This window comes from Tetrao urogallus (assembly GCF_951394365.1).
Source record: "Tetrao urogallus genome assembly, chromosome: 3".
NCBI lineage: Eukaryota > Metazoa > Chordata > Aves > Galliformes > Phasianidae > Tetrao > Tetrao urogallus.
In genome coordinates this window covers 13,144,108-13,167,667 of record NC_136815.1, presented here as the reverse complement: position 1 = coordinate 13,167,667, position 23,560 = coordinate 13,144,108, and the positions used below count along the sequence as shown (strand labels likewise).

Genomic DNA, 23,560 nt, shown 5'->3' with positions numbered 1-23,560 from the left:
TTCTTCAGCCCAAAATACCAATCCTAGAGTTAGCACTGAGGATATTTGAAATTCAGAGACTAAGCACTACAACACAAGGCATTATGTGATCTCTAAAAGGAGCGTAGGAGAGTTTTAAAAGACAGAAATGCCTGAGATAAGAGTGTAAAAATCCAAGGCCGGGTAAATGACCACAATCTCTCATGTGTAAACAAACAGTTAAATTTGTGTCAGGGAGCAGCGTGCTCAGTTTTCTGAAGAAGACGTGTTTCCCAGAAGGAATTACATAAATATTTATGAAAAAGAAGCAGGAAATATTTTCCCAGGGTAGGGCACTGTTCAGCACTACATCAGGTCAGCAGAAGCCGGGGTTTATTTTGTCAGTCTTCCCCTGGAACTGAATCATTACCCTCCTGTTTGCAAAAATCTGTTCTGACACAGGAAAAGGCTGCACTTAGATAAACACAATTACAAACCACACTGAGTATTTCACTTTCTATCGCATCTCTAAATACATATCTGAATGCCTTACTTTTTTTGGACAGCTTCTCTGAGTGATTGTATGGAAAATAACAATAGGTATCTGTCTCAGGCTTCTCAGGAAGTCTGATGCCCTATGAGTAAAGTCAAAGGCATCTTCAGTAAAATTAAAGCCAGCAGACTAACTGTCAGAGAAGTATTCTCGTGTGTTTAAAACACATGAGCCAGTAAATTTTTGCAAAGAGCAAAAAAAATTGGAAGCATGAAGATATAAAGTAGTACTACCTGAGTAAGCAGAAGTTGCATGCAGTTGAGGGATGTTTAAAAAACAAGGTACAGTGTCTGTTTAGCACCTCACAAGGAGCCCAGAAGCTCTCTCAATCTATGGTCTGACCAAGATCCTTCTGAGATTTTGGTACAGAGCAGCCGTCTCGCTCCCTGGGCACCAGCTGTCTCCACATCCCTCCTGGCTTGCAGCAGACATGCTCTTCCAGCTGGAATCTGGTCAGCTTTGCTGTTTAAAAGGTAAAAAGATGAAAGCAGTAGACAAGAGGAGTAAAGGAGAGGTAGAGCACCCAAAAAGACACTGTCAGACCCAAGTTTCTCCAGAAGAGCCATCCCTGAGGCACACCTGGGAACATTCAAGACCATCCCTCAAGATACCAAACTCAGCAAACTCACTTGCAGGAAACCAGTGGCACATCTATTTCTACATTGCTGGTGCTAACAAAGCACCTCAAATATTCAAGAAAAATTGCCCCAACTCATTACTGTCCTTTCAGCTCTGCTTACTGAACATACAAGCAAGGAGATTTTGGAGAATTATTGTCTTTGTTCAGTTCTTTTTTGGTAGCCATTTGACAGCACATTAAGGTCCAGTCATTGCTTATGCCTTATTCAGAGGAGTAACAGTGGTGAAGCCTGTATTCATGGGATCAAGGAGACAGTGCATGGTGTCAAAACTAAAACTGATTTTATAAAATAGCCTTAGGTTTACTTTTCTCCCTACATTTGGCAAACTACATGGTACCACTTTTCCTCTTTCATTCTCTCTAAGCTTTGCCATCATGATTGATGCATCTACTATGACTTCATGACACAATCCGAATCACCGTGATCAGTTTGTCATACAAGGAGAACAAAAAGCCATGTAGGAACCCAAAGCAGAGAAATGTTACCCTTTTTTTTCTTTTACTTCAGATGCCTCCAGGATTATTCAGTATAGTGAGGAACAGAAAAGTTCTCCTTAATACTATATTGGGGGTAGAAAGTATGCCAGCAGACTTCCAGCAGTTCTGTTTGGATCAACGCATGGTAATAGGCAGCATGTATTAACATGGAATTCAGTGACATAGGGTCAGGAACTGTATGAATTATTAAAATTTGCTGTAGACCTGGCCGCCTTTTGATGAACCCTATTTCAGGATGTTGTCTGTAGTACTCCTTCTATCTACTGTAATTTAACTACTACCATCTGAATATCCAAGTGGAGGCAAAACAACCTACCATGGAAGTACTTGAGATCCAAGGAGGAATAAAGGTTATCTGTCTGCTGCATGACTCAAAGCAACAGAATCATTCAGGATTTTCCTTTCTGCCTTCTGAAGGTTCTTGTAAAACATTTACGCCTTAGGAAATGTTTGTTTTATGTCTTTTACGCCTGGACAACACTGCCTAGTTTGTTTTTCTCTCTTGCTTACAGACACTTCCCAAAGCCTGATTCAATAAGAATTAACATGCACAATAGGCAGTGTGCCTCATTAAATCTCCATCAGTGCTGAGGCTGCTTGAGGATTTTTCGATGAAACTGGTTTGATAAATATTGATTTGCCAAAATCCAAGCTTTTGTGCTAGCATTATGTTGTGATGGATTTCCTGTTAAGGCCGATTCCCAGCCTCAGGATAGGATTTCTGGTCCAACATACAGGAAGACATAACTGATTATCAAACAGCCCAGTAATAAGACTATATATCCTTAAGGCTGTAAAAAACTAGTTTGAATTATGGAGAGAAAAAAATTGATCTCCTACATTTTAAGTAGCTTTTGTATGTATTAAACTTTATTACTCACTATGTATTTAGGGTTTTTGTGACTTTCATGGAGGAAAAAAATGGTAGGGATTTGATTTCATTTCTAATGTGGAATGAGAACATTTGAAAATGATTGTTAACAACAGTAGTATCAAAAAAAGGCTATCTGTTTTGTCCCAGTCAGTAACTTAACTGGTTAAATGACTGGTTTCCTCCCTTATTTAAACATATCCCCCTTTATCACTGATAAATAACAAAAACTCTGAAGTCTCACAGTATTGTGGAACAGATAGCATCATTCACGTCATTTTGGCAACATTTCCCAAAATGCCTCCTCCAAAGCTAAGTACACTAGCTTCCCACTCCTACACTCTCTCTATTCTTGCTCTTACATTGACCTTCTGGTCACAAAATGGAAAGTGAAGAGAAGAAGAAGATAAATAAAGCAGATTTACAGTGTACAAGTCAGAGGCACAGTGCCCAGCGCAAATCACAGAGGAACAAGTTTATTCTTGGTACAGCTCTATCCATCTCTAATCCCAGCATTCACTTCTCTAGCTGTGGTGTATCTGTTATCAAGGCCACATTTGAAGGTGTTAGTTAGATTACATTTTTTAGGGATGAGACCACTATTTATTTATGAAAACTACTGTACATAGTTCAACAAAAGAGTTTTGAAAAGTGAAACAGACTGTGACCAGGATAGAGAGAAAGAGGGAGAGGAGCCTCTTGACCCTTCCTTGGGCTCTGGCCAAATTTCATCCCACATAAGAGCTTGAAATCAAAGCCTTTCTGCAATACCTTTAAGAAAAGTTAGCCACTTTCACACCAGTATTGCTAGTTTTTCTGTCTACTGACAGACTAATGTGTGAAACTAAGGAACTAATATTGTCTAAAATAATGAGAAAGGCATCTCAAAAGCTATTATTACGGGAAATACATTTTTTTTATCTGAGATGGAAAACAAATACACGCACTAAAAGTACTCAGGCAGTACTAAAGAGTTGCCCTGCTTCATTCTGTAAGAAATCAGAAGTTAATGAAATTCCTGGACAGATTATAAACAGTCATCTCTTTTATGCTTCCCTGTTACTGTGTTCTTACTAAGGAAAAGCTGGAGGCTGCTCCAGGAGGAGATTTCACATGGATGGATAGCTGTGACAGTTCCTTCCAAAACGATACATATTGGTGTTGCATGCTACTCATTCCTCTATGCTTGAGGGCTCCTACTCCTACTTTCAAAGTCCCAGCACCCTGCTGAAAAACTGACAGCTAACTCATGCAGATTTGAAACAGTGATATCTTCCATAGCAACCCAGGAAAAAAAGCAAAGACAGTATGGCCTTGAGGTATGTGCTATACCATTATCCTGATATATGGTCTCTCCTAGTTTGTGAGTAGAGGAGAAAGATGGTATGGGAGGACATTCTGCACTCATTCAATCTCACCCTACTCTGGATTTAACGTTGTAGTTTGTCCTTCAGTACTGTGTCTAATAACAGAATTTGGGCTTGGAAAAAAACACTGTGGAAAAATTGGTAAACATAAAACCATCATTTGTGGGTTTTTGGCTCAAAAATCTGTTGTTAACATCAAACTTTTATCCCTCATATGGTGGCTTCTGGTAGATGGCATCCAAAAGCAAACTGCACCATAGACATCCACCCACAGTGGACTAGGAGCTAGTCCGTCATCCCTAAAGATCTCCTTGGCAGAAAGCTCTCATGGAAGTCTCTTCACTCATTATAAGGAATCTGAATTATTTTTACAGCAAAAGAACAGCTACAAGTGTCCTATTACTAATTAGTATCCACTTGGATAAAATACCACAGTCTTTTGTCTCTTGAGTGAAAAGCTGGGCATGAAGAATCAGTGCCAAAAAGAAAAACAAATGATAAAAAAGATTATCCCCATATATTGAAGAAATTTTCCAAGGCAAAAACAGCTAAACTTCTCACAGATAAGAGATAAATTGGAATAAACAGCTGTCAGTGTAAAATAAATATCCTGGATAATGTGCAGGACAGAAATAACTACAGCATCGTCAAACTCCTTTCTTCACTGTATTTAGCTGTTCTTGCATGTAGCTCTCAATCTTTGCACTGCTTTAGTTAGCAGAGCATTTATTTTTGATTCAGCTGCATTTGTTAAGACTGTAACAACGAAAGGCATTTCCTGAGAAGCTGCAAGGATGAGCAGAAAGAAAGAACAACAGCTAAGGAAATATGGGACCCTAGTAGTGCTTTTCATCTTCCAAGTTCAGATTTTTGGTTTTGATGTTGACAATCGACCTACAACAGATGTCTGCTCGACACACACTATTTTACCTGGACCAAAAGGTGAGGAAAATCAGGTTACTAATGCTGAGACCAATAGTGATAGAGGCTGTTTTTTTAAAAAGAGAAATGTGGAGGGCTTGCAGCATGGGATGTGGATGACAGATCTCAGTTACTGCTGTCTGTAAAAGCATCTAGAAAAGTGAAATTGTAACGGGGGAAAATGGCAGAGCAGGGAGACTTGAATTTGTTTTCTTCTTCAGTTACATATTCTCACATATTTTCATATAAATTAAATGCGTCTTTTTTCAATTTTCTTCAGCCACATAAATCTTCTCTTATTTCTTGTATTCCTCCCACAGCCAGTACTGTTAGTAGCCATAAATTGAGGAACTTTGTCTGAAAGTAAGCACCTATTCTGAACTGTTAATAGCTCACTCTGCATACAGTTGGAGAGAGAAATGCAAAACTTAAAATGACTGTAATGACATTATTTCCAAGTGCTTACCTGTAAGCAGAGTTCTGCTGCATTCATTCAGACCTGATCCAGCAGCTCCTGGACCAGGACCTTCTCTACAGACCTCAAGAAAAACTCGATCAGCTCTGGCATGTGCATCTCTTTTATCTTCAAAATTCTTTGCAAATATATAAAAGCAAATTTTCTGCATTAACTTGCATTCTGTGTAATGTATCTAATGTCAGTGCAGTTGCCTGAAGGCACCACAGCTGAAAATTAGGACTGTGACATACAAATCTATCTTGCAGTGACAGATCTAAAATCTATATTCAACACTACAGCTATTGCAGTTTGAACTATTGCCTTCTTTTTAGCAATTCATTGTATTTTTCTATAGGCACCAGAATAAGAGAAAAAAATGCAATTGATTTAAATTTTAAGCAGAAAAAAAGATTATCAAGTCAAAAGTATTGCTCCAGACTAATTTGTTTTTATGATGGATTATTCAAATGCATGTTGCTTAAAGGACTATTTTTAATCAGCAAATTAATTTCTTTGTGATTACAATCCAAGCTTTAGCTTTTGCTGCCACAGCATAAATGCAGAGAGATGTAACGATCCTGAAGGGAGCAAGTAGAAGTTTCTTAATTAATATATGAGTAATGTGAGCTGAAGAACAAACTTTGACAGAGTTGTGTTTAACAAGTCACACGGCTAATGAGTTGGTCTCTGGACAAAGTGGGAGTAGTGGGATTCCAGTTGGTTTCTCTGGTCTAGTTGTGACAGGGAGCATTTAAAGGTTAGATACGATTCTCTGCAAGTGTGATACTGAGAAAATCAGGATTTAGCCATTATCAGCTTCCTGGCTGATAACAAGATACAAGAGGAGCCAAACATCTATTGGCAGGGTCCTCACTACCACTGTAAAATTACATTACCATAGCCAAGATCCATGACTGTTAAAAGTGTTGAGCAAATCAACTCTAAATTACTGGCTCAAATCCACTGCAGATCAGAATATCTTGCAGTTAATGTGATATGATCCTATAGCCTCATTTCAGTTCCTACCAGATTGAGCAAGGCAAGCTATAAGCATCCAAGGCAGCTATAAGCATCTCTCAGTGCAGACTGATTGACTGCCAGTCATTTGGGCAACTACAGATTGAGCAGGCTAGGTGTGTGACTATCCTGCTATTCCTCAGGCGCTCCCTGGAGTTGATGAAACACGTTAACCTAGTATGACAGAAGAAAGTCTGATCTGATCCAGTTTTCCTCTAACTGTCTTGTGCCTAAGGACTCAGAACACAGGATCCAAGCCTAGGACCACACAACAGTCACAGACAACACTTTGCTGCTCAGACGACAGTTAAACCCTGGTAATGGACAAACCTCTGACTTCCATTGCTGTAAGGTTTATTTTCTGCACTCTATTTGTTGTGCTCCTTTGTTAACCATTTGCCTCTAATTTGCTCAGGGTCTTCAGCTATGGTGGAACACAGTGGTGCTCTCACAAGATGGAGGTGCTGAGCTCCTGTAGTACATTAGTCAGCTTCTCCTACCACAAGCCAGGTTGCTGTTGTGGCAACTTCCTTCTACATGGGCTTTAGTATCTAATGGAACTAAGCACCTAGAACTGTAAAGAACTAAAGAGTTTTGAATAGCTTTGCAAGGCTGCAGTGGCACAAACTGTTCAGTAGGCTAGATTAGGCTGTGAGTGAGATTGGTATTACACAGCAGTAGTGCTGCTTTACCTATCACACAGCAAGGGAGGTGAGAAGGCTGAGGGAAAAGTGGGGATATTTGTAGAGATTCTGAACTTATCACCCTTTGTTTCTTGTACCGTTGAAGGTTTCATTACTCACTTCATCATCTAGGCATTCACAGTTGCTACAAGAGCAAGCACTTGACATTTCTGCATTGTCACCCTAAAGATCACCTGTTTGGTGTCCTGAAAATCAGCTGCTGCTTGTACAATCTGCTTGTAACTTGTCTGGGTTAATCTGTGTAAGACAAAATCTTCCCCTTCAGAAATATACCCTTTTATATGCTTAGACTTGGGGTGTCACACGGGAAGTACAATATGAGTGCTGAGATGAAAAGAAAGGGTAATTCCAGATTGATTATCAGGAAAGTCTTCATACCTGTTGTGCTACACTCTCCTGCTTCTGAAGAGTATCAGCAGAACCAGAAAACAGACAGCGATAAAATACTCTGGAAGGATACAATCTCCCAGGAACAGAAGGAAGGCAGTAGATGTTCTTTAAGTCTTTTGCACTTTCAGTTACTAAGACGAAAGTTTGTCTGAATAAAACAGGTCAGAATCACAAATAAATAGGAGTTTCAGCCTGACCTCTGCTGGTGAAGTGTGATACAAACCCAGCACTCTGCAGTCCCCTCCATCTGCTGCTTTGCCATCACTGTTGAAAGCAAAGGAAAACGAAAACTGTTTTGACAAAATTATGGAAAGAAAATTTATATATTTTCAATCCAGAAAGAAAAAAAAAGAGGAAAAAAAAACTTTTAAAAAAGCAAAAGCTGTTACTTCTCTTCCAGTCTCCTTTTCTATGTAATGCTCAAAGGTCTCAAAAAGAGAGCAGTTATTTAAATGAACGTAGCCCCAGTGCAATGGCTGTCTTGTCCTGCCTTCATAAGAAAGCTGATGAGGTATGTCACAAATTGGCTGATACAGCAGCTAAAAAAAAAATCTGAGAAGCAATTTCTTAGACCCTTATTAAAATATTAAAAAAGAGAAGCAAATTTGTTCTTCCGACCGAAATACATCTTCAGTATTTGTAACTGATTTTGGTGTTTGACATGAGGTGTTTATGAATGACTTGGATTTAGCTGGAATGGCTTGGTGTAAGATCTCTGAAAATATAAGGTAGGTAATGCTTATTCACAGTAGATTAAGTAGGATAATAATGACCAAATTCCGCACTCATTAACTTCTTGGATCCAAACAAAACCAGATATAGCATAAACAAAGCAATGAATTTTTCAGGGAAGCCAATTACTTGGACTAACAAGGTTAGTCATGGCTCTGTAGCCTTCCAAGCCTCAAAATAGGCTGGTGGCTGCTGCTTTGAGAGGAACTGTGGGGAAGCAGCTTTTAATGCTATGAGAGAAAAAGCATCAGTTGTTGGTCCGTGCTTTTGCCACAGTAAATCAGTCATCAACAATATTAGTGAAGAAAAATGCTGAGGCCAAAACTTCAACTCCTAAACTCTCATCAAAGGTAGGAATGGGGGTAGAAGAAGAACAGGGATGGCCTTACAGAAGTGTGGAATGAGACTGCAGTTGATTTCATGTGGACTTGTGGGAACTGAGTGTTCCTGAAGTCTGACTCTAGATCTTGCTATCTGTCCCAGGTCTCCCAGCTCATTTCCTTTGAAATCCAGACACAGGACTTCAAAGACCTTGAGTAAGATCCAAGTCGAAAAACTGGAATGAGATGAATACTGAAGAATACAGAGTTTCCCATAGCAGTTCAGATGTAAAGTGTTTCTTACTATTACTTTTGACAAATGGTGCTTATAAACTCGATGACATTGGCTAGCACCTCAAAATAGCATTTACTGTGGTCTCCTGTATAGCTGTCCATCTCTTAGCTTTAATTGTTCTTATGCAATTCCACTCCTGAAAAACCTAAAACTCTCTCAGAAACCAGATATGCTGCTATCCACATTTCCTTCCAAAAATAAGAAACGTCTTACCACATCCTATAGGCTGCTCAAACCTATAACTAAGCTTCCCTCTTAGCGCCTCATGTTCGATCTGAAAAGCAGCTCACAATCAACACATAATTCTGTTTTTTACACATTTTTACCTTCATATATTTTAACATATGCTAAGCTTTTGAAGTTTTTCAGCCTGAGTTACAAAACATGCAGGAGGGCACTTAAATGCAAATTTAAAATATACTGGGTTTGTATTTCTTACCAGTGTAGGTTTGATTCCTCATTCAGACCACTGTAGTCTATGGGTCTTGGAGATCACATCATAACGGCAGGGGATCTGGCTTGGAAGCTAAAATTGGGACAAATCAAGTGAAAGGAGTATCAGAAATAATACAAATTATTACTGTGCTATTAGGGACACAATATATATCCTGTTCATGCACAAAGTCCCACAGTTTCAAATAATACAAGTCAGCAGAGCTCCATTGACCCTACTAAGAGTTTGATTCTGACTCATGAATAGAATGAGGGGCTATTTCAAGTGAAGTCAATGGATGTTTAGAAGCAGAAAACAGAAAAGTGAGCAGAGAATCCAATTTATTCTTGAGATTCTTCCCACTTCACCAGGAAAAGTGACTGAGTCTCCGTTCTCTAACGGAGATGAGTGAAAAAAGATAAGAACCTGTGAGCAAAACACTTATATTTCTCATGGTACAAACCAGTGGTACCAGTGAAGTACTGCATGTTTCCTGCAGGGCATGGGGAAGAGTGGTTGCAACTGAAGTTACTCATTATAGCTGGACGAGGCAGTTGGGTTCTTTTCCAAAAAGGGAGAGCCATCACTCTGACCATAAGGTTCTACCTTCCCCTTGTACTGGCTCAACTGTTTATTCATCAGACTTCTCACTGAGCTAATTCAGCTCACTAAAAATGGGTATGATATGCATTATTAGTGTTTCCCTTCTCATTTCCATAACTCATTAAATGCAGGGTGAGATGAGTGCTCAAAATCAGACAGAGTAGGAGGGAAGTATGCAGGTCGGTGCTGAGGGCTGGTGGGAAGAGGAATGAGGCAGGGACATTGCGTTGAATCACCTCCAGCCAGATGACTTCATTTAGTTCCAAGACAGCACAAGAAATCCTGTCCTCACTTGTCATATATAGCTTGGAAACAGAAATCCCCACAGCTACGGGAAATTTGCTAAGGATCTAAAGGACACTGAAAGTGAAATTAGAGGAAATCTTGAGGCTTTCCATTGACGTAGCTATGACACACTTATGCAATGGAAAGACAAACAGTTTTATTTGTTTATTTCTTAGAGTCTGTGACTCCCTCTAGTGACCAAACCTCTCAAATGGATTGTATGCATGCAGGTGCTGCAGAAGCTTAGTGAGCGCAAAGCTTTTCCAAGGCAGTCAGTTCCTCCTGGAAAAGCTTCAAAGCTTCAGAATTACACAGGTCATTATTCCTTTATTTTAACATTCAGGGCAATGGCATCACCTCACCTCCCCACAGTGTCTGCAGAAATGAAAAGGGTCCCCGTGCCTGTAGCAGGACTCCACGCATGAACCGTGGAGAACAGCAGCACTCATAATGTGCTCACAGGGTACAGCCACATGACATACTGCATATAAAGCCCCTGTGATGGGACTCACTGACGACAGAAATGCTAGATGCATCCAAGGCAAGTAGCGCAAAGCACCCATGTCCAAAAAAAACCCAAGGTTAACCACCCTCTCTCCCTGCAGTATATCAGCCATGACCCAGGACTTCTCTACTTTTTTCAGATTTGGTCTTTAGCCTACCAAAAGAGGTTTTTCTGTCATTTTACAAGGTAGTTATGCCCTGGAGCATGGAGGTAGGTACCAGGGGCTGTGATGTCTACTAAATGAGTTCAGATAGTGGCAAAGAATAGGGCTCTAAAACTGATACAGACCCAGACAGTCTGCTTGGTCTTTCTGCTTCACAGGATGCATTTTCATTGATTCACTGTAAAAGAGAGGCTTAGAGAACACTAGCATTCATGGAGTATTTTTGGTCAGAAGTGAGGAACTGCAGCTAACTCAGGCCATGACTTATCAGCACACATGGAAAACTCTCAGTTAAATCCAGCTGGAGGGTTTTGTGTGCTCCCGGAGACAACAAGCCTAAATTCAGTTCAGGAGTTCCAGCTTTATACCCCACACAGCCTGCAGAATTGCTGCCATGCTGTCATGGGGCAGCATCCACAGACAGGTACAGTCACTATAATCCATCCTGATTCTCTAAGAAGTGGGGTCAGCCCTTGATCACAAGACTTGGGAAGCCACTAAACATAAGTGAACTGTTTAGCCTGAATACTTTCTCCATTTGCGAGTACAAACCAGACAACAAAAGACTTATTTGAGGATAGAGCATGCCATGCCAAAAAGGAAAAGTACCTGGGGGTATTGGTGCATGGCAAGCTGGACATGAGCCAGTAATGTGCTCTTGCAGCCCAGAAAGCCAACTGTATCCAGGGCTGCATCAAAAGAAACGTGGCCAGCAGGGCAAAGGAGGTGATCCTGCCCTTCTGCTCTGGGCTGGTGATGCCTCACCCAGAGTACTACATGTGAGATGTGAAGTCCTCAGTACAGGAAACACATAGACCTGTTGGAACGCATCCAGAAGAGGGCAACAAAAATGATCCAAGGGATGGAACACCTCTCCTGTAAGGATAGGCTGAGAGAGCTGGGGATGTTCAACTTGGAGAAGGCTCCAGGGACACCTGAGAGCAGCCTTTCAGTATCTAAAGGGGAGCTACAGGAAGGAAGGGGACAGACTCTTTAGCAGTGTCTGTAGTCATGGAACAAGGGTTTCAAGCTTATAGAGGTTAGATTTAGGTTAGATATAAGGAAAATGTCTTTTACAGTGAGGGTGGTGAAGCACTGGAACAGGTTGTTCAGAGAGATGGTGGAAGCCTCATCCCTTGAGACTTCCAAGGTCAGGCTGGATGGGGCTCTGAGCAACCTGATCTAGCTGCGCATGTCCATGTCCATTGCAGGAGAGTTGGACTAAATGACCTTTAAATGTTCCTTCCAACTCTAAGGAGTCTATGATTCTATGATTTAATGATTCTATGATATTTAAAATCTGTGACATAGAAGTTAACCAGCTTGCAGGAATATGAACAAAGTAGAGTGATACTTGTTTCACCTATTTGCTACTAGTTCTCCATGCTTCGGATGCTAATGTAATGCATTATCTGAAATCCTTGCAGGAACAGTTTTAAGGTTACAATTTGCTAATAGGGTTAAAATATAACCTGATACTTCTCCAAATGTACAGCAGCACAAAGGAGGATTTAAATTCCAGGCATAGATTAAAACATATGAGGTCAGGATCAGAACGTTTTTTTCCCTATAAGACAAGTCACAGAGCACAAAGCACAGCAGTACAACAATTCAAACACTGTCCAGAGCACAGCCAGGAGTCAGATTCGGAAATCTATCAAATTAAAAAAAAAAAAAAACCAAAAACCAAAAAACCTTAAAAGTGTCTACTACAGTGAAATGCTGTCCACATGAAGTCCAAGAAGGAAGGGAAAGATGCTTATAGAGAGAAAGCCAACTCAACCCCGTTTAAAAACACGGTCAACCAACCTTTCAGTCCCTCCTCCCTCCTTGCAAATCATAGCAGAACCACAAGGGGGGAGCCTAACCCAAGAATTCACATTTCTTGCCAAAATTTGACATCACACAATACCTACGACTGGGCACAATGGATTGATAATTCTAACACCATATAATCAAGCATTTGGCTTAATTCATTATTAAATTAACAAGGAAACGTACCACTAATTAATACTGTTGACTTCTACACTTGCCTATCCATACTTAGATGTGATCTTGGGGGAAAAGAATTCTCCTTCTCTTATAGACAGGCAAATTCATCTTATTTCCATTTCCAGAGTATGGGAACTAAGGCAGAGCATGTATGCCAAGATGAAACAGGTGATAGATCCTCCTGCCCTGTTCTTTAGGTTTTCTCATGGCTTGAGCAAAAACTAGGACCTCGTAATTTCTCCAAATGTCCAGAGCAAACTTTCCCACACCTTTTACCCCTTTAACCTGCCTGCTCTTAGTCTAATGATTGACAAGCAAGAACCGAGCTTCATCTCTGGCAGCCTCATGTGTGCACAACTTGCTCCAAAGTTCCTCAGAAAAAAAGCCACTGCAGCTTTTACTGGCTCTGTATGGTAGCTGAGATTGAAAGAAAACACATTTGGAAAGTAATCACAGCTTCTGTGCTGGTATATTGACTTTCTTTCCAGGGCTCTAAGATTAACTGTTTAAGCAATGTTTCTTAATAAATAAACAGATGATAGATAGATAGATAGATAGATAGATAGATAGATAGATAGATAGATAGATAGATAAAAGATAGATAAAAACTTCTTTCTGCAGAAAACAAGTCTCAACAGAGTCCTTAACCCAACAGAGCAGTCTGTGAGACACACAGAAGGTAATTCGCTGGGCTGACAGGTGGTGAGGACCAGGGTGACAGGTGGAATTTGGAAGGTTTGCAAGAATCTGGTTTGCTCTCCCACATGACACAGGCCAAAGAAACTCTCTTAGCTGTTTTTACACCAGAGCCAGAATTGCAGCATATTGCATGTACATAGGGGAATTCACTGCATAGGTAAGGACTGGAAGTGAAGCCTCTTAGGTTTGCCTCCCCTGCTGGAGAACATGGCCCACTTTCTAAATAACCTCATGTTACCTTTCTAGTCAGAACTCATCCAGCTTTTCCAGTCTTTGAATCACACCCTGAGTCCTTTCTATTATCACACATTTCCTCCCCTGCATGGGTTTGCACACTATGATCACATCAGCTCTTAACCTTTTCCTGGAACCACATTTTACAAGGTCTTTGTCAGCCTCTGGGAATCTTTTCTGAATTTCTCTCCTACTGAGAAGTGACTCTTACAGTTTTCTCAAGGGCTTCATAGCTGGGTTTGGAAAGGACAATTGCTCAGTTTCTCAGTCGTAAATGATGCTTACACTGAGGTCAACAGCAAAATTAAACTGCAAGTTCTCTGGCTCTGCTGTTTGATGACCTCTAGGCAAGAACTAGTACAAGCAGGCATCTTTCCATCAGCTCGAGGCTCAGACTTACAGCTTCATCACAGCTTCAAGAAGCTTGGCTTTTGGAAATACATGTGGATTTCTCAAGTATCTTTGAAGAATCAGTAAGAATAAAAAGACGTTTAAAAATTCTCCTGTTGGCTGTTTATAACCTTTTCCCTTCCAGTTTTGTCCTGTGGCAGCTGGTGTTGAAAACAAAGCAGCCGAGCATACCAGCACACAATATGCCATGTGTCTTTCTTGTCCCTTCCTCTAAGGAGTGTTTCCTCCCCAGCTCAGCCTTGCATCGCCACTGCCCACCACCCCTAGGACACCGTGACTAATGGGGTGAGCCTGATTTCCTCCAAAAGGTCTCAACACTAAAGCTTTCTGTGGCATATGGGACAAACTCAGTCCAGTCCCCATATCCAACACACAGAGGACCTCGTACTATGTTTTATATGCTGCAGTTAACACCCGCTGCCTCTCATCTCTCATCACCCCATAGAGCAGCCCATGACACGCTGCCTGTTGGCTACAAGAATAGCACAAGGTAAATGAAAAATGAGTGGGTGATGTTTTTCATAAAACAAGAATGAGAGAGGGTACCCAATGAAGCAATCAATCTGAAAGCAACATGGGAAGCTACTTTCTCCCCCAGCACGTAACTAAATCTTTGGCCTTTTTGTCACAGGATGCTAGACAAGAAATATAAATGAGGTTAAAAGGCACAAAACTAACCTTTGCAGGGTAGAATAATCAGTTGCTCTTCACATGTTGACTACTGGATGCAGTCCTTCAGCCAGGTAAACCCTAACGGCGCTGCTCATGGGGAGGAGTCACCCTCAACACTCAGTTGGAACTCAGTTCCACGAAAGCCTTCTGCTAGGGCTGGAGACTCTGTCCTCAATGAGACAGGTCATTGGTCTTGTCATGTAATACAGCAAAGAGGAAAGATGTTCTTGGGATCAAAACTAAGAATACAAAGATACAAAAATCATCCCCATTTGTACCTCTGATTTTCTGTTTTTCTGCATAAACCCAAGAAAAAACTATATGCAGTGTTAAAGTAGATGATATTTCTTTCTCATTCCTAATTGCAGTCTTGCTCTTTTAGACTGTAAGCTGCTCAATAATTTCTACACATATACACAGTAATCTGTGTAATAGGTCCTTGATCTCATTTGGGGAAATCTCTGCACTACTGTAACACAGTGAATTTTCCTCCTATAAATACTCTGTGACTAATTCAAAATAAAATATTGGAATAACTGCAAAATATGTTTGCTATATTAACATATGCCACTTGTCAAAAAATGAAGGCAAGACTTCTGCTGTACTAAATGCTATGTCCATGTAAAGAACTATTGCAATACATTTACATTCTTTCTGTTTCTATAGCATCTAAATACCTTGAACTCAAGAGTCATGAGGAAAATTAATAAACTCCAATTGCTTCCGTTGGCATTTCTCCCAGATTTCCCAATAGGTAAACGCCTGTTTATTTATCTGCTTTACAGCTACTAGGCCTTGAAGGATAAGAGTTGGAGTTGATGTTGTAGAATTGCTACACCAGAACAATTTCTCCAAAAGGGAAAATTTTTAGCTTTTCCTAATAGTCAGATTTGTCAGCTCTTCTTTGGAAATTTGTCCCATGGCTACACCACCTTCAATGTGAAATACAGTTTTGAATAAAGATGACTGTAAACTTGATTTCTGAGGTTGTATTGCTGCATTTACTACACTGGGTGAAATGTATCATGATGTTTCACTTTCTGTTTGGTTTTTGTTTTTTTTTTTTTGTGAAAGGGGATGATGGTGAAAAAGGAGATAGAGGAGAAGTGGGCAAACAAGGAAAAGTTGGACCAAAAGGACCTAAAGGTATTTATGATGGTTTGTTGGCTATTACTGGTATATGAATCTCAATACAGAATCACAGAATGGCCAGGGTTAGAAGGGACCTCAAGGATCATGAAGCTCCAACCCCCGCGACAGGCACATTTAAATCCTCCACATTTAATACTAGACCAGGCTGCCCAGGGCCCCATTCAACCCAGCCTTGAACACGTCCAGGGATGGAGCATCCACAACCTCTCTGGGCAGTCTGTTCCAGTGCCTCACCACTCTCACAGTAAAGAAATATGTACAACTGCATTTAAGATTAGTGCTGTTTAATGCTTTTCATTCCTTTTGCTCCAGTGGATTTCACAATGCCTGTCAAACATTAATCAGTGAACCTAACCATGTTCTGAGAGCTTGGTGCAATTCCTGCCAATACATAATGAGAGTCTGGCAATAAATGTAAATAGTCACATAATAAACCAGCACATTGACTGCTGCTCTCTCAAGTTGTGACCATGAGCGAGATCCAGAAGACTGACACCCTCCCAGATCATATGTGTAATTGGAAAGATTGCTGTTACGTTAGTGAAATGATCTCACAGGTGAAAGTGAATTTTGAATCATGATGCTCAGCAAAACTCAGTCCCAGCTGTCCCTCTTTTATAGAAAAGCAAACAGAGGCACACACTGAGAAACACAGTTCCTCTGATCAAGCAGGAACATCAGAGCTGAGAGCAAAGAGCATAAGATGTCTCAGGACTCAGCTCTGTTAAACAAATCTCATACCTTCTCAGTTGCCTGAGCACAGCACTTTGCGCCACCAGACAAGACAGCATCAATTTTGTTTGCATGTATTAACTCCAAAGCTTAAGGTGCCAGTAAGTGGATAATGCATATCCACATACTTTCTCCCTTGACAGCGGTCTAATATTTTAAGAGTAAGGTTTTCACTTGTATAGAATCTTTTTAATTGCCCTGTTATTACTATTATAATAAAAATCTTTTTCATTTTTAAATGCATTCAGAGGACTTTGGATCTTATCTTAAATAGATCAGGTAAGACTCCAGCAGATCAGGTAAAAAAAAACAAAACAAAACAAAACACCAAATCCTTAAGAAGCATCTTAGTGATGTTATCTTCAGTGTGAAAAGTGAGATTTCCTAAGCTGTGCTCTCATTATCAACCAGCTACTTCAGAACTTACACTGCTAACCAGTCAGAAAGGTAACCAGTATTTTGGTGCTCCTAGGACTGGAAAGCAAGTGCAGTGCAAGCAGCAGCTTCTTACATACATTTCTACTTCCAGAAGGATTCCCAGCAAAGCCATGAGAACTCCTCCTCCAGAGCAAAGCAAAGGCTTTTTTCTACCATAGAGAAATAGTAATAAGGTAAATTAATAATAATTAAAAAAACAAAACAGAAAAGAGACACACTTCCCAAGCAACTTGCTGATGTTATAGTTTAGTTGTGAAGTAAAATCAATATCTGAATACTCACTAACAGTTTTAGTTTGTATTTTCTATATGAAAATATGAAGTTTCTGGCAGATGAACAGGCAGTTTTACTAAGCTGCCTTGCAAAGTCCTACTGGTCCCCCAGCAGCTGTGATATGAGCTGCATGCAGCCACAACAGACCTGGTTTAAGTGCTTTTCTGGCACTGGAGTCACTTTGCTGTTCCCTGCCAAAAGTGGGGCTGCCAGCAGCCCTGAGGCTGACAGAAGAGCCTCAGCAGCCGAGGTTGGTACAAGCAAGTCTAAATAAAAACTAAAGCCGTGAAGCTTGTAGTGTGTTCATGTGTATATTCACACGAGCATGTCTGTTGTGTCTGTCTTACACTGGGACTTGCCATGCTCAGGAAAAACAGCAACAGTAGAGGGGTTGCATTTCAGGGAAGAAACGACAGAAGTAATCCATACTCTTCTTAAAATTTCTTCTCTCAGGAAACAAAGGAACTGTAGGGGATGTCGGTGACCAGGGAATGCTTGGGAAAATCGGTCCGATTGGTGGAAAAGGTAACCCCGACTTGGGAATTTTCTTGTGTTTTTTCTTCAAAGTAAATATGTGTTTTGTGTGAGTTCCAGGTATGGAGTATCATCAAATACTGGCTGCAGCTGGTGCTCTCCAAAGAAAATTATGCAGAAAGATCAGTGATTAGAGCTAACTGAAATATTTATGTTTCCCACATGCAATATATTGCTTACTTGGCTAAATATAGTTTTCTCAATAGGTTAAGAAATCAGTCTTTGGAGATGATAGAAGAGAAGGGGGGAAATCTGGGCTTGGTGAAATAAATAGCACAAATCCTCTGTTACCTCAAAAAGAGAAAGCCAGATTTGTGCTCCTGTATGCAGTGCTGAAGGGCCTGAGCCAATACCCTGCTGCTGCTCAGGGTGCCACACCTGCACCGTGCAAGAAGTGTGTAGGATAGCAAGGTAAGGAGAAGAGTTTAAGAGTTTTAAGAGAGAACTTACATAACAAAGAACAACTACTCCACACAAATGAAGGTAGACTCCAACTCTGCTTTTGTAATCATTCCATGAAATTATTGCTCTAGCATCCTGAAGAGATCAGGCATTCCTTTTAGAGCTGAAGAAGAAATATTACTTCTGCCATAGTGAGATCTGCCTTAGCAACTCACCAGGGATCCACTATCCTAAGGGAAACTCTGTGGTCTCTAGCCAAGCAATTGATCCAGCCAAGCAGGTGAGTGGGCAGAACAACTTATCATGGGAGCTTCTCACACCAGTGCCTTTTAATAAACCCACGACGGCCTCCAGCCAACCCCACTATCAGAGAGGAACAAAAGAATTTGGCCTAGGGGATGCATTTTCAAAACACCTAGACAACTGAAGACACAGATAGCTGTATCTCCTAAGGTGTTTTCAATCACCAAAGGAAACTAGAATATAAGAATCCCACAAATTGTTTATCTGAAAGTAAACCAGTGATCTAAGCCTTTAAACAAGCTGTCTGTCAACCCGACTGTACAATTTATTGGCCCTTTGTACATGGGTCTTTTTTTCTCATTTCCTTTTTCATGTGCAGAAGCAAAGGCCACTAAGTTACTCTTTAGACTTACCATTAAACATTCAAGTTCTTAAGGAACCAACCCTGAAATTTCAGCATATAAGTGGGCAGGGTGCCAAGCAATGCTAACTGAAATGCCGGTCAGTTACTGATTTCTGTCTTTAAAAAATACAACCATATAAAAGAATAATCACATCAAAACATAGCTATCAACAAGGGAGAGCATGTATTAACACTAATTGGCCTCTGAAGGTTTTAATTCATAAAAGAAGAGCTGACATTAATTTCAGACAAAGTCCATCTGCTCCTGCGCTACACAGCTGAGACTTCTGACAGCTGTCAAATTATAGCTGAGATCATTAAAAAACAGGCTGGTCACCTGTATTTAGATATTAGCATGGCATTTGGAGAAGCAATTCTACCATTTTTTTTTTATGATACACAGAACTAGAGAAAAGCAAGAGGAAAATAAATCATCTTTCCATAAACTATATCTGAAATGAAATACTGCTCCCTAGTGACCTCACTTTGTGCAGGTGCTAACTGCTGCCCACAAACAGCAGTTGCACACATGAATTCTGAGCCTCAGTGCCCACCCACCTCATCCATTGCCTTGTCCTGATGTGAAGCTGCCAAACCCAGGAAGGTCCTGCAAGGCAGTGAGTGGCCAGGTTTCACCTGCCACAGATTCCTGAGTGCTTGCAGCCTCTCGGGATCATGGTGCAGTTTATATTTAAAGCAGTACCAGGAACCAGCTGCACAAAACATGCCTGTGTTATCGGCGGGTTAGTTATTAAAGTGTTCTCACTTATTTTCATTAATCATGGCTTGTTTGACTTGGCGCAGTGGCCAGTACAGTAAATTAGGCCTTCCTATTAGAAGCACACCACTAATATGTTATTAAACAAGTTTTTCGGATATGCTCCCCTGACATATGCACCATATGAGATCTGAGAATATATTTTCCTCTTTATCCAGGTGACAAAGGAGCCAAAGGCATATCAGGGGTGTCTGGAAAAAAAGGAAAAGCAGGTATGCTGGGCATCTTTCTCTGAAGAGTGCTTGAGTTTGATTATGCTGGGTCTTCAGTTTCAGGGTTGGTTTGTCTAGAGTTTTACAAAATGTTGAGGCCCATAGACAAACTTCAGAATGGGTGAAACAAGCAGGAATAGTGTGAAAAGTTTTGTTTAGCAAAGTAAGGCTAGTGACATGAGTGATGGTGATGCTACACAGCATAGGGAGAAACTATACAAATGAATGGGCAATGGTTGATAACATAAAACTGAATGCATCAACAGGTAAGGAGAAGTTTAATACTGAAAACTGGAAAGTTTCTGAATACCAAAGGAATGAACTCCTTTAACAGTCTTCTCTTAAAAGCGCCGAGACAAAAACGTACGTAATTTTAGAAAGATCATAATTTGTTGTCAAATGAATGCAACACACTGGCTTACAGGAGGAGAATTAGGATTTGATCACCCAGAAGGTTCTTCTCAGTCCTAATAACCATGGGTGTTTTCCCACCTTCAGTGTTCATTTTTAAGGCATTCCATATGGTTCATCAGATTAGCTTTAGTGAGAAACCATCACCAACTTGTTTTCTTCCTGAAAATTAGAGAGGAAGAAACAAACACTATATCGAGTCAAATTTCAGTTTAACAGCCAAAAATACAACCTAGACTTCAGTGCTTGACAGCTACTGATTATTTGAGTTGGCATCAACTATTTCTGCTGTACCACAGCTGCATGCAGCTAACGTGGTCCATCCAACAAGGTTTTTCCAGTCCCACCTCAATGCCTATTTTGAATAATCTTTCACTGAGAAAACAGTGGTGAAGTTATATCAGAAGTCTAGGGAATCGCTGCTGTCAGTGGATGCAAAGGATGCAAAAGGATACACATATCATTCAGATGTAACACTGTGAGATCTTCACGGCAAACCACATATCCACAGTCAGATGGATGCGATGATAAGAAGGGCACTGAATGCGCAAATGCTATACTGATATGGGTGGAAGGAAGATGGCAAACCCTTTCATCTGCAAAATATATATATATATTTCTGAACAGATAAATTCTCTGTCCTTTGTATTGCAACAGGCACAGTCTGTGACTGTGGAAGGTACCGCAGAGTTGTTGGACAACTGAATATCAATGTTGCTCGGCTTAACACATCCATCAAGTTTGTAAAGAATGGTAAGGATCATCATGTATTTGGTGTGATTTATTTGGCTCTTACAACATTTACCACAGCTATTCTCCCACTACTGCTGTTCTACAGCAGCATACAGGCCAAGACAGAGGGTCCCACTGTGTGAGGCATTCCAAAAGCATACAGAAAAGAAAGTCTGGTACCTGTAAGAATATGAGCAGCTGGTGAAAGCAACTACAGAACAGCAATGATCAATAGCACAGCAGAAATAATCATGACAGAACAAGACACAGCTTGCTAACTGCCTCTGCACTTTCAGCCTGCTCACCCTCAGACTCAATGGCCATTCACACAACGAAAGGGAAAAAGTTGTGCCAATCTGATCCATAGAGCCAGAAAAAGCTCTAGGAACCTCTTCATCTTGCTGCTGCTGCACAGAAGAGCTGCATTCTTTCACGGTGCTCCTTTCATGCCTCCCTTCACTGAAAGCATCTTTCTCTGTAATAAGGGAGATACCAACACCCCAAAGACACGGGTTATAATAAGTCACATCTATAGGCAGTGCTGACAGCAGAACAGTGCAAAATGCCCCTTTTGAAAGGAAAGAAGAGCATTTCCTGTTGTAGCAGAGATTTTGGAAAGGCTCCACAACCACTTATTGGACTCAATCTAATCTGGAAATTAAATGTGTCTGAGGCAACTCTCTGGTTCTATGGGCAACTGGCACACTCTCATCTGTATTGCTAAATCCTACAGAACTGAGTGGTCCTCTGCTAACTCCTTGACTGTTTCTGGAGTAGCTCCACAATTTGGGGATTGTTATTTGCCTGCAGCCAAAGCTGTGACTAGGACTACTCCAGCAATCCAGACTAGCACCAGCTACCCAGGAATGCTTCTTGGCACTGCTAAATTCACTAGGATATCTGCTGCCTGAGAGATCTGCCTTTTAAAGTTGCTGAGCAGCACTTTTCTTCCTATTCAGTGTCCCTTAGTGGTTACATCAGCTGTGAACATCAGGCACTACTTAAAACGACTTATTTTAGTAGTCTCTTTTACTTTCATCTACATTGAAAAGGCACCAGCTATTCAATTCCCCCGTTTTGCTATCTCACAGCACTCTTCCACAATCTAGAACACAATATAGCAATAGTATCCAAAGCAACCAGGGTGATCCAGAGTTATTCATTGCTACTTGTCCATTCAGTATGCCTTGATTTGCCAAACTTCAAGGATGTCCAGTACAAAACAGTCACAGAGGACACATGCCACTCAGGACTGAATATATGTAAGGTTCTTGTCATTCCTACCGGTAGCATCAGTCTCTGATCATGTCTTTATTGTTCACCCTAAATTCAGTGGTGGGACCAATTTACCTATCTTCTTTTCATTAATGCTAATGTAAAAACCATCTTCTAGTTATAGTGGAACAGAAGAACCTTCAATAGCTGTTAAAATGCCATTAAAGATTTATTTTTCCCCTTTAAAGTTATAGCAGGTATCAGGGAGACGGATGAAAAATTCTACTATATTGTCAAAGAAGAGAAGAATTACAGAGAAGCCGTGATACACTGCAGAGACAGAGGAGGAATACTGGCCATGCCTAAAGATGAGGCAACCAACGCCCTTCTTGCCAACTACATCTCCTCAAGTGGCCTTTTCCGAGCATTCATCGGAATAAATGACATAGAAAAAGAAGGGCAGTTTATATATGCAGACAGCAGCCCACTGCAAAACTACAGTAATTGGAAGGATGGGGAGCCTCACGACTCCACAGGACATGAGGACTGCGTGGAAATGCTCAGCACAGGAGAGTGGAATGACTCTGAGTGTCAAGTCACCATCTACTTCATCTGTGAGTTCCTCAAGAAGAGAAAATAAATATGCAACAAAAGATGTCTGGCACCTTCTGTGCACACAATAACCGCTCCTCATTCATACACTGTAGGGAATGCAGATAAACAAGGACAGGGCTGAATCTAGCATAGACTGGGTTAACTAAGACTAACTAATGCGATATGGCAGTGACCATAAAGCCAGCTCAGGTCTGCAGGAGGCATCCAGCCAACTGTGAATTTTTATTTCATTTTTATGTGTAATTGAGGCTGGTTGGGAAAATTTAAAGCACATGGAGACAAACATGATTTCACTAATGCAGCGGAGGACTCACTTATCTCTGCTTCTCACTCAATCACCTGCTTGGTTGGCTGAGGTGTGAGGAACAAAGCAATGGCAGTTCTGCAGGTCTGCACAGCTTGCCTGCAACCTGAGAACAGAAGGAACACTTCCAGCCTCTGATGCCTTCAAAAAAGCTGTGCAAGAATCTAGAAAAGTCCAACATAAAGAAAACAATACAAAGGAAGCACAGCCACTGCTGTAGGAACAGTGCAGAATTTGCTGTCAGAGCCTGGCTCCTCAGTTATCCATGTCAGCATGTTCATAATGGATCAGATTTTCATATCATTGATAATAGCAAAGGAATACATTCCTGCATACAGTGGAAGAGCTCACATTCACATGGCTTCTACGACACCACTGCCAGGACTGTTCTGAAGT

The 23,560-nt window shown here is 40.8% G+C and overlaps 1 protein-coding gene across 1 annotated transcript; it reads left to right on the top strand.

Annotated features, from left to right (window-relative positions):
* Nucleotides 1–4,681: 4,681 nt before the first annotated feature.
* COLEC10 (collectin subfamily member 10) lies at nt 4,682–22,885 on the top strand (the record flags this gene model as incomplete). Its single annotated transcript, XM_079533834.1, has 6 exons — nt 4,682–4,829; nt 15,795–15,866; nt 17,769–17,840; nt 19,834–19,887; nt 20,956–21,051; nt 22,494–22,885. The coding sequence occupies 6 exons, from the start codon at nt 4,682–4,684 to the stop codon at nt 22,883–22,885; spliced, it is 834 nt and encodes a 277-aa protein (XP_079389960.1).
* Nucleotides 22,886–23,560: the final 675 nt, after the last annotated feature.